This window comes from Geotrypetes seraphini, chromosome 2 (genome assembly GCF_902459505.1).
Source record: "Geotrypetes seraphini chromosome 2, aGeoSer1.1, whole genome shotgun sequence".
Classification (NCBI taxonomy): Eukaryota; Metazoa; Chordata; class Amphibia; order Gymnophiona; family Dermophiidae; genus Geotrypetes; species Geotrypetes seraphini.
Genome location: NC_047085.1, coordinates 167776880 through 167791267, shown reverse-complemented (window position 1 = coordinate 167791267; position 14388 = coordinate 167776880). Strand labels below are relative to the sequence as shown.

At 40.5% G+C, this 14388-nt stretch overlaps 1 protein-coding gene across 3 annotated transcripts in view; it reads left to right on the top strand.

The window, feature by feature from the left end:
- Positions 1–14388, top strand: part of RTTN (rotatin) — a 385080-nt gene that overhangs the window by 181938 nt on the left and 188754 nt on the right. For all 3 annotated transcript variants that reach the window (XM_033934249.1, XM_033934250.1, XM_033934251.1), the window contains 2 exons: positions 1887–2126; positions 12440–12584. In XM_033934249.1, the coding sequence (XP_033790140.1) occupies positions 1887–2126; positions 12440–12584 (385 nt within the window). The remainder of the gene's footprint in view (positions 1–1886; positions 2127–12439; positions 12585–14388) is intronic.

Genomic DNA, 14388 nt, shown 5'->3' with positions numbered 1-14388 from the left:
GGTCCCATGCGTAGGGAAAGGTTTTGCAGGAGGTGTCATCGTTGGTGATAAATTGAAACCCTCTGCCCAGTGTGAAGTGGTGGTGCAGAAAGCAAATAGAACGTTAGAAATAATTAGGAAAGGAAAGCAAAAATGAGAATGTTATAATGCCTTTGCATCGATCTATGGTATGACTGTACTTTGAATACTGTGTTCAATTCTTGTTACTGCATCTCATTTTTTGAACATATAGCAGAATTAGAGAAGAGCAATAAAAATGATAAAGGGGACAGAATGACTCCTTATAAGGAAAAGCTAAAGTTGCTAGGACTCTTCAGCTAGGAGAAGAGATGGCTGAGGGGAAACATGATAGATGTCTAAAATACTGTGTGGAATGGAACAGGTAGACATGAATCGCTTGTTTATTTTTTCCAAAAATGCAAGGACTAGGGGGCATGCGGTAAACGTATGGAGCAATAAATTTAAAACAAATCTGAGAAATTATTTTTTCATGCAGTGTGTAATTAAGCCCTAGAATTTGTCAGAGAATGTGGTAAAGCAGTTAGTCTCGCAGAGTTTAAAAAAGATTTGGATAATTTCCTAAGAGAAAAATACATAAGCCATTATTAAGATGGAGTTGCAAAAATCTACTGCTTATTTCTAGAATAAGCAGTATAAAAATCTGTTTTATTCTTTTGAGATCTTGCCAGGTAGTTGCAACCTAGATTGGCAACTATTGGAAACAGGATACTGGGCTTGATTGACCTTCGGTCTGTTCCAGTATGACAACGCGTATGTTCTTAGGTAAGCACTTGGGTGTCCTTGCATTCCTTTAGTTGGCATTAAATGGATATTCAAGCTAGAGGATGTGACCTTGGGTGCCAAAGTTTTAGCTAGGAGATTTGTGACTTAATTAACTGCTTTGGTATTTCCCAAGCTTCTAGACTGGTCTGGCAGATGGAGAAGGATGGGGGGCTAGATATCACCTGGTAATTTTCTTTCCTTAAGCCCCACCTGCCAGTCCAGAACCTACCCTTTTCTATTGAACTGCAGGTTATTTTTGGCAATGGGGTGGATATTTTTATGTATACATATAAATCTAATTATATTTGAGGTTATTTTTGTTGTTTGTTGTGGAGTTTTCTTAGTTCTGATAGAAGTTCCTACTTTTGAATTATATCTACTGTTTTATTATGATAAATAAATAACTGACTGACTTAAGGAGCTGTGCACAGTTCTTAAGCAAAGTCATCATAGTTCAGTACTTCTCAGTCTCCACCTGCTGGCAGGAGAGCATAATGCAAGAGACAGGTCTGCTCTGGTACGGGACTCAAAGAAAGAAAACTAGTAAGTAATATCTAATTTTTCCTTTTGTTACATAACAATCTATTGTTCACATTTAGTGTTTATCTTTATATTTGAATATTTCTATTTTTAAATACTTATTACGTTATTTATTAAAAATTTGTCCCTCTCTGTGTCTCTCTGTGCTACAGATATTTTTTTATACTGATCCTTTTGCTGATATTTTTGTATAAGAATAGGTGTGGGCCAGCTTGTTGTATTGTGCGTGTTTTTATCCTATGTCCAACCATTTACATCAATGCAACTTGTTTGTACTATTCCATATCACCATATCTCCTTTTTTTTCCTCTGTAACCCAATAAAATTTTTGAATTAAAAAAATTTGTCCCTTGATTATTCAGTATACAGTTGCTTGCTGTATATTTACCATACCTATTTTTTTAAATTTTAATTACATCAATGCTCACCATAGTTAATGTTGTTTAAATTACTCATTTATTTGTATAGTACCTTTATATATTTTTCAGTTATAGTAACATTTTGATTATTATTTAGTTTTGTTTGCTTAATCAGATGTATTTTTTTTAATATCTTTTTTTCAGATTTTCTGATATGTTCCAGTTATCCTTGGAAGACATCCTTATGCTGAAGATAACACACACAGCCAGTGGATTGCAGGACTGTCTTAATTCTATTGTTCAGGCAGTGTCACATGGGGAGGTTAGGGTTGCTGTTTGTAGGATGAGGTTTTATCTTCTGAATGACAAGCTTGCTGGAAACTTCAACACTGACTCTACTGTGAACACCTTGAAAAGTTTATCATGGCATACAGCTTTCAGCAGGTCAGTAAATTCATAGAGCATTCCTAACAGCTATGAAACACATTACATTGCATTGCATTGCGTGATTTCTATTCCACCATTACCTTGCGGTTCAAGGTGGATTACATAAGATTTACCAAGAGGTTACAAGAATTGTAACTTTACATAAGAATTGTCATAGGAATTACATAAGAATTGTTGGGATTTGAGGTGATACATGTTGGGTAATTGGAATCATTTTAGATTTGAAAGGGGTAGAGATTGTGATAGGTGGAGTTTGGGAAGGAACTGGTCGTGTTAAATAGGTTTTATGTATTTTTTTGAAGAGTAGGGTTTTAGTTTCTTTTTTGAAGGTTTTGTAGTCTGTGGTCGAAGACAGCAGATTGGTGATTTGTCTGTCTAGTTTTGCTGCTTTGGTGGCCATTAGATTGTCATATAGTTTTCTTCGTTTGACACCTCATACTATTTGGGATTCACTATTTTGAGTTCTCCATTTATAGATTTTAAAGTTTTACTACAACAAAGAAAAACTCTGTACATCTAGGGCTCCTTTTACTAAGCTGTGTTAATGTTTTTAGCGCGTGCTAAACCCACGCTACGCGGCTAGAACTAACGCCAGCTCAATGTTGACGTTAGCGTCTAGCGCGCGTGGCAATTCTGCGCGCGTTCAGCACGCGCTAAAACTTATAAAGCAGCTTAGTAAAAGGATCCCCTAATCAATGGCAGTTCCATCTGACTTTCCAAACCAAGTGGTGTTGGGGAAATTTAACAATGTGGAAATAATTAGCTCAAGTTACTTCATTGGATCCTCATTTATATGAAAAATATTTATCTGCTCTTCTATCCATAGTCAGTCTGAAATGATAGCCATTAGAAAGAAAATGGAGAAAATGTCCTGATAGTTTTCAGGGCTGTGGAGTCGGGAGTCGAGGAGTCGGAGGAAATTTCGGGTACCTGGAGTCGGAGTCAGAAGTACAAAAAACTGAGGAGTCTGAGTCGGAACATTTATCTACCGACTCCACAGCCCTGATAGTTTTATTAGAGAGGCTTATCGATGGGTATGGAATTACAGTATATCAAAATGCAACTCTAATGCTAAAAAGACTACTATAATTGTAAGATTGAGTCAGTAGCAAATAAAACTCATGAGCTATTTGACGTCTCAAAGTAAACAGATTCTAATACTATAAATTATGATTCATGGCTTATACCTCAACAGTTTGATGATGGTTTTCAGTTAAAAGCAGCACGGATTGTAAATGATCTTGCTATGGTTCCATTTCCCAATATCAGTTTGCTTGTTGATGATCATGATCTTTGGACTGATTTTGAAATGGTTTCAGTAGATCAAACAAGAGATGTTATACTTTATTTGAATAATACATCGAGCTGTTTAAATATTTGTTCAACCTCTATGATGAAGAGTTTGGCATCAAACATTTCTCCAAGTGGTACTCAAATCATGAAGGAAATATCCCTGAAATTTTAAAATGTGCAGTTGTTAGACCTCTTTTGAAAAATTTGATGCTACTACAGTCAATAATTTTAGACCAGTTTCTTCACTGTCTTTTCTAACTAAAGTCTTAGAAAAGTTAGCATTAAATCAAATTCAAAAATTTGTGGATGTGAAAGGCCTTTTGGATCATTACCAATTTGAATCATTACCAATTTAAACATAATACTGAGATTTTACTTATATCCATCCTTGATGATATCTAAATTGTTTTTGATAAGGAAAAGTTTTTCTATTGGTTATGTTAGACATTAGTGCAGCATTCAGTACGATTAACCATTAGCTTTTATTGAATAGATTACAAGCCTTTGGCATAGCTGGACAAGTGTTGAAGTGGTTTACTTCATTCTTACAAGATCACAATTTTCAGGTCAAAATGGGACCTCTTAGTTCATCATGGGTTAAAATTTGTTCAGCAGTGCCACAAGGTTCATCACTCTCTGCCCTATTGTTTAGCATATATATTGCACCTCTTGGTAAAATATTGAGTTGTTTGGGTGATGAACGGTACTGGCTTTAAGCTTATGATCTTCAATTATATAGTTCTTTTCATGAATCTGTTTCTGATACATTTTCGTTTCTGGCATTATGTCTTAATGCTATTAAATCCTGTCTTTCAGCCAGTAAATTGCATTTGAATCCATCCAAAACTCAGGTTTTATTGCTCTCTGAGAGAGTGGATCTTTAATTTCCTGCAACTTTTTCTTATGAAAATACCGAAATTCCCATTTTAGGAGAACTGAAATATTTGGGTGCATTTCTTGATTCTTCACTGTCAATGAAACCGCATCTCAAATTGGTTATCCAAAAGATAGTTTTGAAGTTGAAATCACTATGACCTTTGAAAGGATTGATGAGTCTGTCTAATTTTCCTAATAGATCTTTGAAGCACTGATGCACTCTTTCTCAGAGGAGCCGTTGCCGGGGCATTCCTAACTGGCAGGAACTTTATACTCTTGCCAGCTTACAGGGGCTGGTCATGGCTGTAAATAGTGGTGTGGGCCCAGAAACTTAAAATGCTCTGTTTTCTCCAAGGTTTGTTTTGCAGATGGACTAAGGGCTCCTTTTACAAAGATGCGTTAAGTGTTTTAGCCCGTGCTAATCACGCGCTAAATGCTAACGGGTGCATGGGCGCGTTAGCAGTTAACGCATGCGTATATTTAGCGTGTACTAAAATGCATAGCACACCTTTGTAAAACAGGGGGGAAGTGTTTTTATTAAAATGACCCCCAGTCCTCTTGGGTCAAAGATTCAGAATGACTTGGGTGAGATCTCTGGTTCTGATAGTCCCCTTTCTGGGGCTTCTTGCCACTCCCTATCTGACCCCTTGTGCTGGCGTTTTGGAAAAGTGTAGCCTGCTAGAAACTGATCTTATTGGAATAGTAAGTTGCAAGTGAATGTAAAAGATTTAAGGAGTAATTTGTAACTTGTAATGTTACAGCAATTAAGATATGCGATTTGTGTAACAGCTTATGAAAATTTGAAAGCTAAGTGCTGGCTGGAATATTTAAGTCTTTTGTATAAGAACTGTTTTTGTATTGAAGATATTTATGAGCCCTACCATATAATAAAAAAGGAGTTTTTTTTGATCAATGAATGAGAAGTGGAACTTATATATAGACACTGCTACGAAGTGTCATATAAAGTAAAGGTGGCAAGGTTTCTGAGATCCTTGTCCTCCTCAATTAATATGGATTAAGTAACTTTTGACATTATTAAGTGTTGTAGACTTCAGTTTGACAGTATAGGTCCATTCTTCAGGGGTTCTCGTAGGGTGCTGTTCATCTAATTTTGTTGTGGAATAGACCAAGATTAGTGGGTTCTGGACATGATCAGAGAAAGCTGCAAATTAGAGTCTGCTCATCTTCTCACAGATTTTTCTTGGACTTCTGCAAAATTCCTGGCAAAATTCTAGCAATGTGAGCCAAATTACAAGAGCTCATTCATTCATGAGTGGTGCAGGATATACCTTGCTTGGACAGAGGGCAAGTGAGATATGCTATATTCTTTGTAATCCCCCAAATGGCAGTTCTTTCCAGCATGTTCTCAATCTCAAACACATCAATAAAGCCCTCAAAATCGGTCATTTTCAAATGGAAACATTACGGTCTGTGATTGTGTTGGTAAGGCCAGGAGAGTTCCTTATCTCTATGGCAAGAGGCACATTCTGAAGGCAGTCAACTGGCGCCGGTACCTCTCCTCCTTGCCGGTGCTTCTCCTGCTCTATGTGCCTCTCTTTTCATAGTACCCCTTTCCCCCCAATGGTAGCTCAGGACCCCGTCTGGTGGGCCTTCGCGCATGTGCAGATGGCATCATCGCGTCAACATCCACACATTTCCAGATGCCCTCCAGCCACGGCACAGGATTTAATGTGCTGCGGCTTCTGGAAGTTTGTGAGACACTGACCTAGGGTCATGTTTCCTAGTTCACCACTGTATGAATATCTCCTTTGAAAATGTTTACTGAGAATGGAGATACCATTTGTTCAAGTCAAAGGCCCCAGAACCTTTTTCAAAGTAATGCTGGTGATAGCTGCATTTCTGTGGCATGAAAGAATTCAAGTTCATCTGTATCTGGACAATTGACTGATTAGGTCCTCTTCCTTGCAGGAGAGTGTTCAAGTAATGTCTAGAGTGGTCACTCTTCTTTGGTTATTGGGTTGGGATGTCAACCTTTCCAGGAGTCATCTAGCTCTCTTTCTCTTTGTGCCTCGAATATAAGAATTACCGTACTGGGAGAGATCGAAGGTCCATCAAGCCCAGTATCCTGTTTCCAACAGTGGCCAACCCGGGTCCCAAATATCTAGCTAGATCCCAAGTAGTAAAACAGATTTTATGCTTTGATACCTGAGGGAAAGTTGTGCCTTCCAGTTTAACTTCAGGAAAACATTTATTACTCAGATTTCCGGTCTCTTTGTCTCCAGGCCTCTTGGATGTGGGATTGCATCCAGACTCTGAGCACCATGGCATCAACGTTGAACCTTTTCCCTTGGGCATGGTTTCATGTGCACCTACTTCAACTGTCACTTCTTACTTTTTGGTCTCCACCTCTACCAACTATCTAGTCTGACTTCCTTAGCCCAGGTGAAATTTAGTCTCCAGTGGTGACTTCAGCTGGTGAATATCCAATAGGGGATCTCCCTGTTGACTCCACAGCGGGGAGTGGTGACTCTGGATGCTCTGAATGGGGAGAACATTGTGACAGTGGTAGCCTATGTGACAGTGGTAACCTATGTCAACAGCCAAGGAGGCATGAGGAGTGCTCTTTTGGCAATAGAGGTGCGCTTCTTCTACCAGTAGGGAGAGAGTCACCTGTTTTTGATCTAAATGGTGCACATTGCAGGCACTAAGAATGTGCAGGTGAATTATCTCAGCAGAAATCTATTGATTGTTTTGACACCAGTTTGACGCAGATGGCCTTTGTATGCAGACATAATTCAACTTCAGATTGACAACCCCCTTTGGCTACCATTTCAGAGGAGTCTGTTGTACCAAGGCTATTCAGATGGACGATCTGTCACCCTTTGGTTTTATGGCCAGCCTGGTTCTTAAAAGGTCGAGACTGAGGAGGGAAGGATATCAAGAAGGTATCATTACTGCACAGATCTAGGCCAAGAAGAGGTCAACATTAATGGCTTACACAAGGGTATGGAGAACCTTTGAGCCTGGTGTGCTTCCAGGTGTGTTTTGCCATTTCAGGCCTCTTTCTCACATTCTGATTTTTTTTCAGTAAGTTAATTACTTGCAGCCCCCACAATGTAAGGTGTGTTTTTCCTGGAATTTGATTGGAGGAGAGTGTGTATGTATGTTTTCCCATGTTCATCATCTCCCTTCTCTGTGTCTCCTATTCTTCCCTTTTTAGTATTTCCCCTGCGCCCATCTCCCTACCTTCATCATCATCACCATTTTATGTCCATATCCCCTCCCCCTGTGCCTAGTAATACTCCTCTATATCCCCATGTCCCCCTAAATCCAGCATCTCCCTTCTTTTATTCTCCCCATGTCTAGCCATCTTCCCTCTGTGTCCATATACCCTCCCATGTCTGGCATTGCCCCTCTGTTCATATACAACTCCATGCAGCATGCCTCTTTGTGTCCCTGTCCGTATGCTCCCATCTATGCCCACCATGTCCCCTCTTTTTATACATCTTCCTGTCTAGCTTCTCCCCTCTCTTACTCCCTTACACCAGTGTCTCCTACCCTCTCTTTCCTCCCTCCCGCTACAAAGTTCAATATTTCACTCCCTCTTTCTGCATCTTTCTTTCCCTTCCCTTCTCTCTCCTCTTCCCTACAGGTCCAGCTCCTCTCTCCCTTCCCTCTAGTCCCCCATTCATGGGTCTAGCAACTCTCTCCCTTCCCTCCAACCCCACTCCCAGGGGTACCTGCTTTTTCTACTTTGTGGATTGAATTTGTTAGTTAATAGGCATAGGAGAAGTGGAAGAGCGGTGGTCCAAGCTGATAGCTGCTATTAATGTAATGTAATGTAATGTAATTTATTTCTTATATACCGCTACATCCGTTAGGTTCTAAGCGGTTTACAGAAAATATACATTAAGATTAGAAATAAGAAAGGTACTTGAAAAATTCCCTTACTGTCCCGAAGGCTCACAATCTACTAAGTACCTGGAGGGTACTAGAGAAGTGAAAAGTAGAGTTAGAGGAAAAATAAAAATAAAATAAACATTTTAACAAGACAGCATTGATCTAAATACTTTGGAAGGTAGAAGAGAGGAGAGAAAGGAATAGAAGCAGAAGGGGGAGCCGTTGAACAGTAGAATTCTGGAGAAATTTAAATGATAGAAATAGAACAAAACAAAGACAAAAGGCAAAACAATAGATAAGATTAAAGATAAATCATAAGCTGGAAAGAAAAATAAAATAAAACTTTGTCTTAAGATGGGAATGAATCTTTACACAAGGAAAGTAAACAAAAACAAGAGACATAACATAAAGAAACGGTGCCAACGGCTCACCGAGACCAGCAGCAGTATCTGGAGCCCCTCTCCAGCAGGGCACCTGATAACAGTTACACCCCTCCCCCGATCCAGCAGGGGAGAACACTTCAAAAGAAGCGGTGCCAACGGCTCACCGAGACCAGCAGTAGTATCGGGAGCCCCTCTCCAGCAGGGCACCTGATAACAGTTACACCCCTCCCCCGATCCAGCAGGGGAGAACACTTCAAAGAAGCGGTGCCAACGGCTCACCGAGACCAGCAGCAGTATCGGGAGCCCCTTTCCAGCAGGGCACCTGATCACAGTTACACCCCTTCCCCGATCCAGCAGGGGAGAATACTTTAAATATATATTTTTTATTTCTCTTGATACTTATTTTTTATCTCTATTTTTTATTTATTTAACTTATTTATTTTTAATTCTATCTTTAAATTTATTTATTAATTACTTGGTGAAATATTCATTTCTATCTCTATATCTATCTCTGTCTTTATATTTTATCTTTATTTTTCATAAATTGTCTCTTCAGGTACTTTAGTTAGATTGTGAGCCTTTGGGACAGTTAGGGAATTTCCAAGTACCTATCTTATTTATTTTTATTTATTGTATCTTTTAATGCATTCATTTTTGTAAACCGCTTAGAAACCTCACGGTTATTAGCGGTATATAAGAATTAAATTAAATTAAATAACTCGTATGGTTCTAAAAATAAGGGCAAGAGGCTGCATTCAAGAAATACAAAAAAAATGCAACAAGAGGATCACAGAAAAGATTCCCTGATTAAACTCTTCTCTTCTTTGATGGAAATGTGGCTAGTGAAAAAAGCCCAGGCGGAAGAAAATATGGCTGAAGATGTAAAAAAAAAGTGACAAGGCCCTTTTCAGATATATTGGTGAAAAGAGAAAAGCTAGGAATTAAATTGCAAGACTGAAAGATGCTATAAATGATTATATGGAGAGTGGTGAGGTAAAACCAAACGCACTCAACAAATACTACTCTTCAATGTTCAAGGAAGAAAATCCTGGAGAAGGACCATGATTGGCTGCTGAAGATATATCTGGGAATGGTGTGGATATTGCACTAATCACAGAAGAAAGCATTTCTTATAAACTAGAAAATCTGAAAGTGGACAAAGCTATGGGACCAGATGGGATACATCCCATGATACTGAGGGAGTTCAGAGAGATCCTGGCAGGACAACTTATTAAACTTTAAATCCAATCTTAAAACATTTTTGTGTAATGATGCCTTTGTCATGTGATTCCATTAATCAAACTTTATGCCAGACATATTCCCCCCTCCCACTGTGTCTCACCCTTTGTTTTTGATAGGAAACTTGTAACCAGTTTCTCCTGTCCACCTCTTGTAGCACGTCTTTGTACAAAGTCTGTATCTTTTTTGGCCCTTTATTTCATTTGCTTTTATCCTTTTTGACTTGCTTTTAGCATTTATATTTATGTACACCATCTAGACTGCTAGATAGGCGCTATATCAAAATAAAAATAAACTTGAAATAAACTTCCACGGGATTGGAGATCAGTAGATGTGGCCTTCTTTACAAAAATGGGAACAGGAAAGAAACTGGAAACTTCAGGCCGGTAATCTTCATGTCAGCGGTAGGAAAAATAATGGGAGTCACTGCTGAAAGAAAAGATAGAATCTGAAGGGTTGCAGGATCTGAGGCAGCATGGTTTCACCAAAGGTAAATCCTGCCAAACAAATCTGATTGATTTCTTTGGCTAGGTGACCAAGGAACTGGATAAAGCATATATGCTAGATGTAATCTACTTGGATTTCAGCAAAGCCTTTGACATAGTTCCTCACAGAAGACTCGTGAATAAGCTGAGAGGGCTGAATTTAGAACCCAAAGTGGTGAACTGGATTGAAAACTGGTTGATCGACAGGCGACAAAGAGTGACCATAAGAACATAAGAACTGCCGCTGCTGGGTCAGACCAGTGGTCCATCGTGCCCAGCAGTCCGCTCATGCGGCGGCCCCCAGGTCAAAGACCAGTGCCCTAACCGAGACCAGCACTACCTGCATTTGTTCTGTTCATTCTGATTCAGCAGGAACTTGCCCAACCTTGTCTTACTGATGAGACCCTATTTGGTGTGTTGTGTTCAGTTTTGGAAGCCGTGTCTTACTATGGATATAAAGGCCCGGATTCTGTATAGGACGCCCGGGAAGGGCATCCTATACAGAATCGGGTCTAGGTATACCCAAAATAAACCCTCACTCTGTAACCGACATTCATATTACAGACACCGGTTATAGAACCAGGTTACTGTAGAAGCGGCCGCTATACTTATCTCGCAGCAAGGGATCTCCCTGCTGCGATAAGTATAGAGGCTGCCAGTCTCCCCACCCCCATACGATCATGGCAGGAGGGAGCCCAACCCCTCCTGCCCGATGACCGCCCACCCTTTCCCAAAGATTGCCGGCAGGAGGGTGCCCAATCACTCCTGCCGGACCCCCCCAATGAAACGCCCCAACCCCCTCCTCCCCAGAACCCCCTCCTCCGTGTTCAACGGGTCCTTGCACCGTCCGGTGGGTAGGCCCACCCCTCCCCTGCCCAACCCACAGGAGCCTAAGGCCCCTCCTATGGGCAGGACCTTAGGTGCATGGGTCATCTACCAGTGAGATGCGTAGGACCGCCTAGGTTCGCCTAAGGCTACTGCCTAGCCTTAGGCGGGCTTGCAGGCATCCCTAGGCTCCCAGAGGTGCCTTCAATATAGGCGGCCTACCTGAAGAGCATTTTTTTTTTAAAACGTGCGCTCGATTGGCTGATTAGACAGCTATAGGATGCCTACAGCTGCCTACAATCGGGATGCAGTTTACAGAATCTTTTGATGCGGAGATGCGTTTTAGCGTCCCATCTAAAGTTCGATCGGACATGTTACACCCTGAGGCAGCAGACTTGTGAAACGCTGGCCACCGTTGGTGTACCGATCAAACAGAAGATAAGTGGAAAGATTATTCTATTTTTTTCTTCTATCTTTAAGCACATACAAACAGCACCGTATAGAACTTTTATCTGTCTGCAGTGATACAGAGGTTTTTTGCCAGTGAGGTTATCGCCTAACCACCATGAACCACCTTTTGTGGCGGTGGGAGGGCCTCAGTCTGAGGCTTTTTCCTCTGTTTTTTAAACTGCATACTGTGATTAAGCCTGAACGGTACTGTGGGTATCCACCAGACACCTTACACTTCCCCCTCCCCATTCGCGGTTTCAGTAATCGCGATTTCACAAATTCGCGATTTTTTGGGGAGGGGGAAAAAAAGAAAAAAAAACCTATCCTTAAGTCTTCCCCCCGGCATCCCGGCCTTACCTGGTGGTCTAGCGGGCTTTCGGGGCAGGAGCGATCTTCCTACGCTCCTGCCCCGTGCAGATCGCCATTAGGAAATAGCTGTAGTCTCGAGAGACTACGGGAACTCACAGCGGCCATTTCCTAACGGCGATCTGCACGGGGCAGGAGCGTAGGAAGATCGCTCCTGCCCCGAAAGCCCACTAGACCACCAGGTAAGGCCGGGAAGGCGGGAGGGAGGCGGGGGTGGGTCAGAGCCGGATATTCGCGGTTTTTCACCATTCGCGGTCCGGCTCTGCCCCTATCCCCGCGCGAATCCAGAGGGAGAAGTGTATATCTTTTTTGTGAAAGTGTTTATCAGAAGTTTTATAGACTGCCCATATCTACCTTGAAGTCTGATTAGGCGGTTAAACAAATTTTAATGAAACTGGAACTTGATCTCTGTATCTCTTTATCTGTATTTATACCCACATATTTCAGATGCTAAATGGTTATTGATTTGAGCTGCATAATATGTTTTGGATGTGACATTAAAAGTGCTGTTTAATCTGTCTTTTTACCACAGATTCTTGTTTGTACTTCCTGCTTGCAAAGAGGATGAGAAGCTGCTAGCAGATGTAATAAGTTTTCTAAACAAGCTGCTGAGGGAAAAGGAGAAAAGCTCAGATACAGAAGATCTGAAATGGATTTTAGAGCTGCTTCTTAAACACGTAAGTGTGTAGTTTAGGCAGAAATCAAACTTTAGCTTTTAAAGGTGTTCTGGCTGCAGTATTCTACTGTAAGAAAAGATATTTTGTTTCCTTACCAAAGAATACAGATATGCTCCATTTATTTTTCCTGAAAAAACACAGCTTAACAGTGTTCACTACAAGCTGTTGTTCGATTTAGATAATTATGAGGTGCTTTGCATGCATTTGCATACTTTACATCTCATTCTGCTTCAAGGTACTTTACGGTCAAGCCCCTAAATACATAACAGACCTTTTCTCTTTCACAACCAACAGACACAAACGAAGCTCACATTTGAACTTTGTCTCTCCACCGGTCAGAGGTTGTAAATTTAAAAGTCATCACCAACATCTTCTCGCACTATGGGGTAAAGACCTTGAACAATTGCTTGTGCCCACTACCTATGGGGAATTCAGGAAACGCCTAAAAACACATCTGTTCCTGAAATACTTAGGAAATCAACCTATATAATCTCAGTCCTCAACAAATGATCGTTAGAACTATCAATAACTAAGTCTGTACTTTGTTTCTTCCATTTAATCTGTAACATTCCTAATCTGTAACATTTCTAATCATTGTAAACCGCATAGAACTTCACGGTCCTGCGGTATATAAACTGCAGTAACTTAATTAAGTGTGTTATGCTAATATAAGTCTTCAAAATACCATTAGAAAATACATGACGACCAAGCTTTCTCCATACGTGCTGAACAGGTCCATCCGCTCCCAGAATGAAATACTCTTCAAAACACCCCTTGGTTGTGCCCTTCAATTGCAAACCCGCCAAACGATGTTCCACTCCCACTTCATACCTGAAGAATAGTTAAGCTCTGGAATCAACTGCCCCCCACAGATCAGATCCCTTGAAGGACTCCTCAACTTTAGGAAAGCAATAAAAACATACTTCGTCACCTAACTCCCCTGCCCACAGCCAGTGGATTACAAAGAAATGTACAACAAAATCTTGGTTTGCGAGCATAATTTGTGCTTGTAATTCAAAGCACTCCTATATCAAGCGAATTTCCCCTTAGGAAATAATGGAAACTCGGACGATTCGTTCCAAAACCCAAAAACTTTAATACAAAATACTATATGTACTTATATTGCAAGATCTTGCTCATTTAGAACAGTCCCTACACTCCTGCAGCGTCAGAGAGAGAAGAACCATTGGCTCAGTTGTGATGTGTTTATACTGTATGTACTTGTAGTGCAAGACATTGCTTGTATATCAAGTTAAAATTTAATCAAGTGTTTCGCTTGTCTTGCAAAACATTTGCAAACCAAGTTACTTGCAGTCCAAGGTTTTACTGTATATTGGTACTAGATCATTAGTATGTGTCACGTTAGGATAAAAACTTATATTGAACCCTTGCACTGTCACTATGGGAAATTGTAACCTATAAACTGTATATTACTGTATATTACTCCTAGAATCTTCATCGTTGGTTGAATCTAAACTACCCCATTCAACCAACGATGAAGATTCTAGGAGTAATACTAGACCAAGGACTAACCATGAAGGACCACATAAACTCCTTAATCAAAAGATGGTTTCTCACTCTCTGGAAACTTAAGTCCATTAAGGCATACTTCCACACTTCAGCTTTTAGAATTCTAGTACAATCCCTAATACTAAATCACCTGGACTACTGCAATATCACCCATCTGACAATCCCCCAGAAGCAAATGCAAAGACTACAACTGATACAAAATGCAGCAGTCAGGATGATCTTCGGGCTGAAGAAGTCCGATCACATAACCCCTTCCTACCGACTCCTACACTGG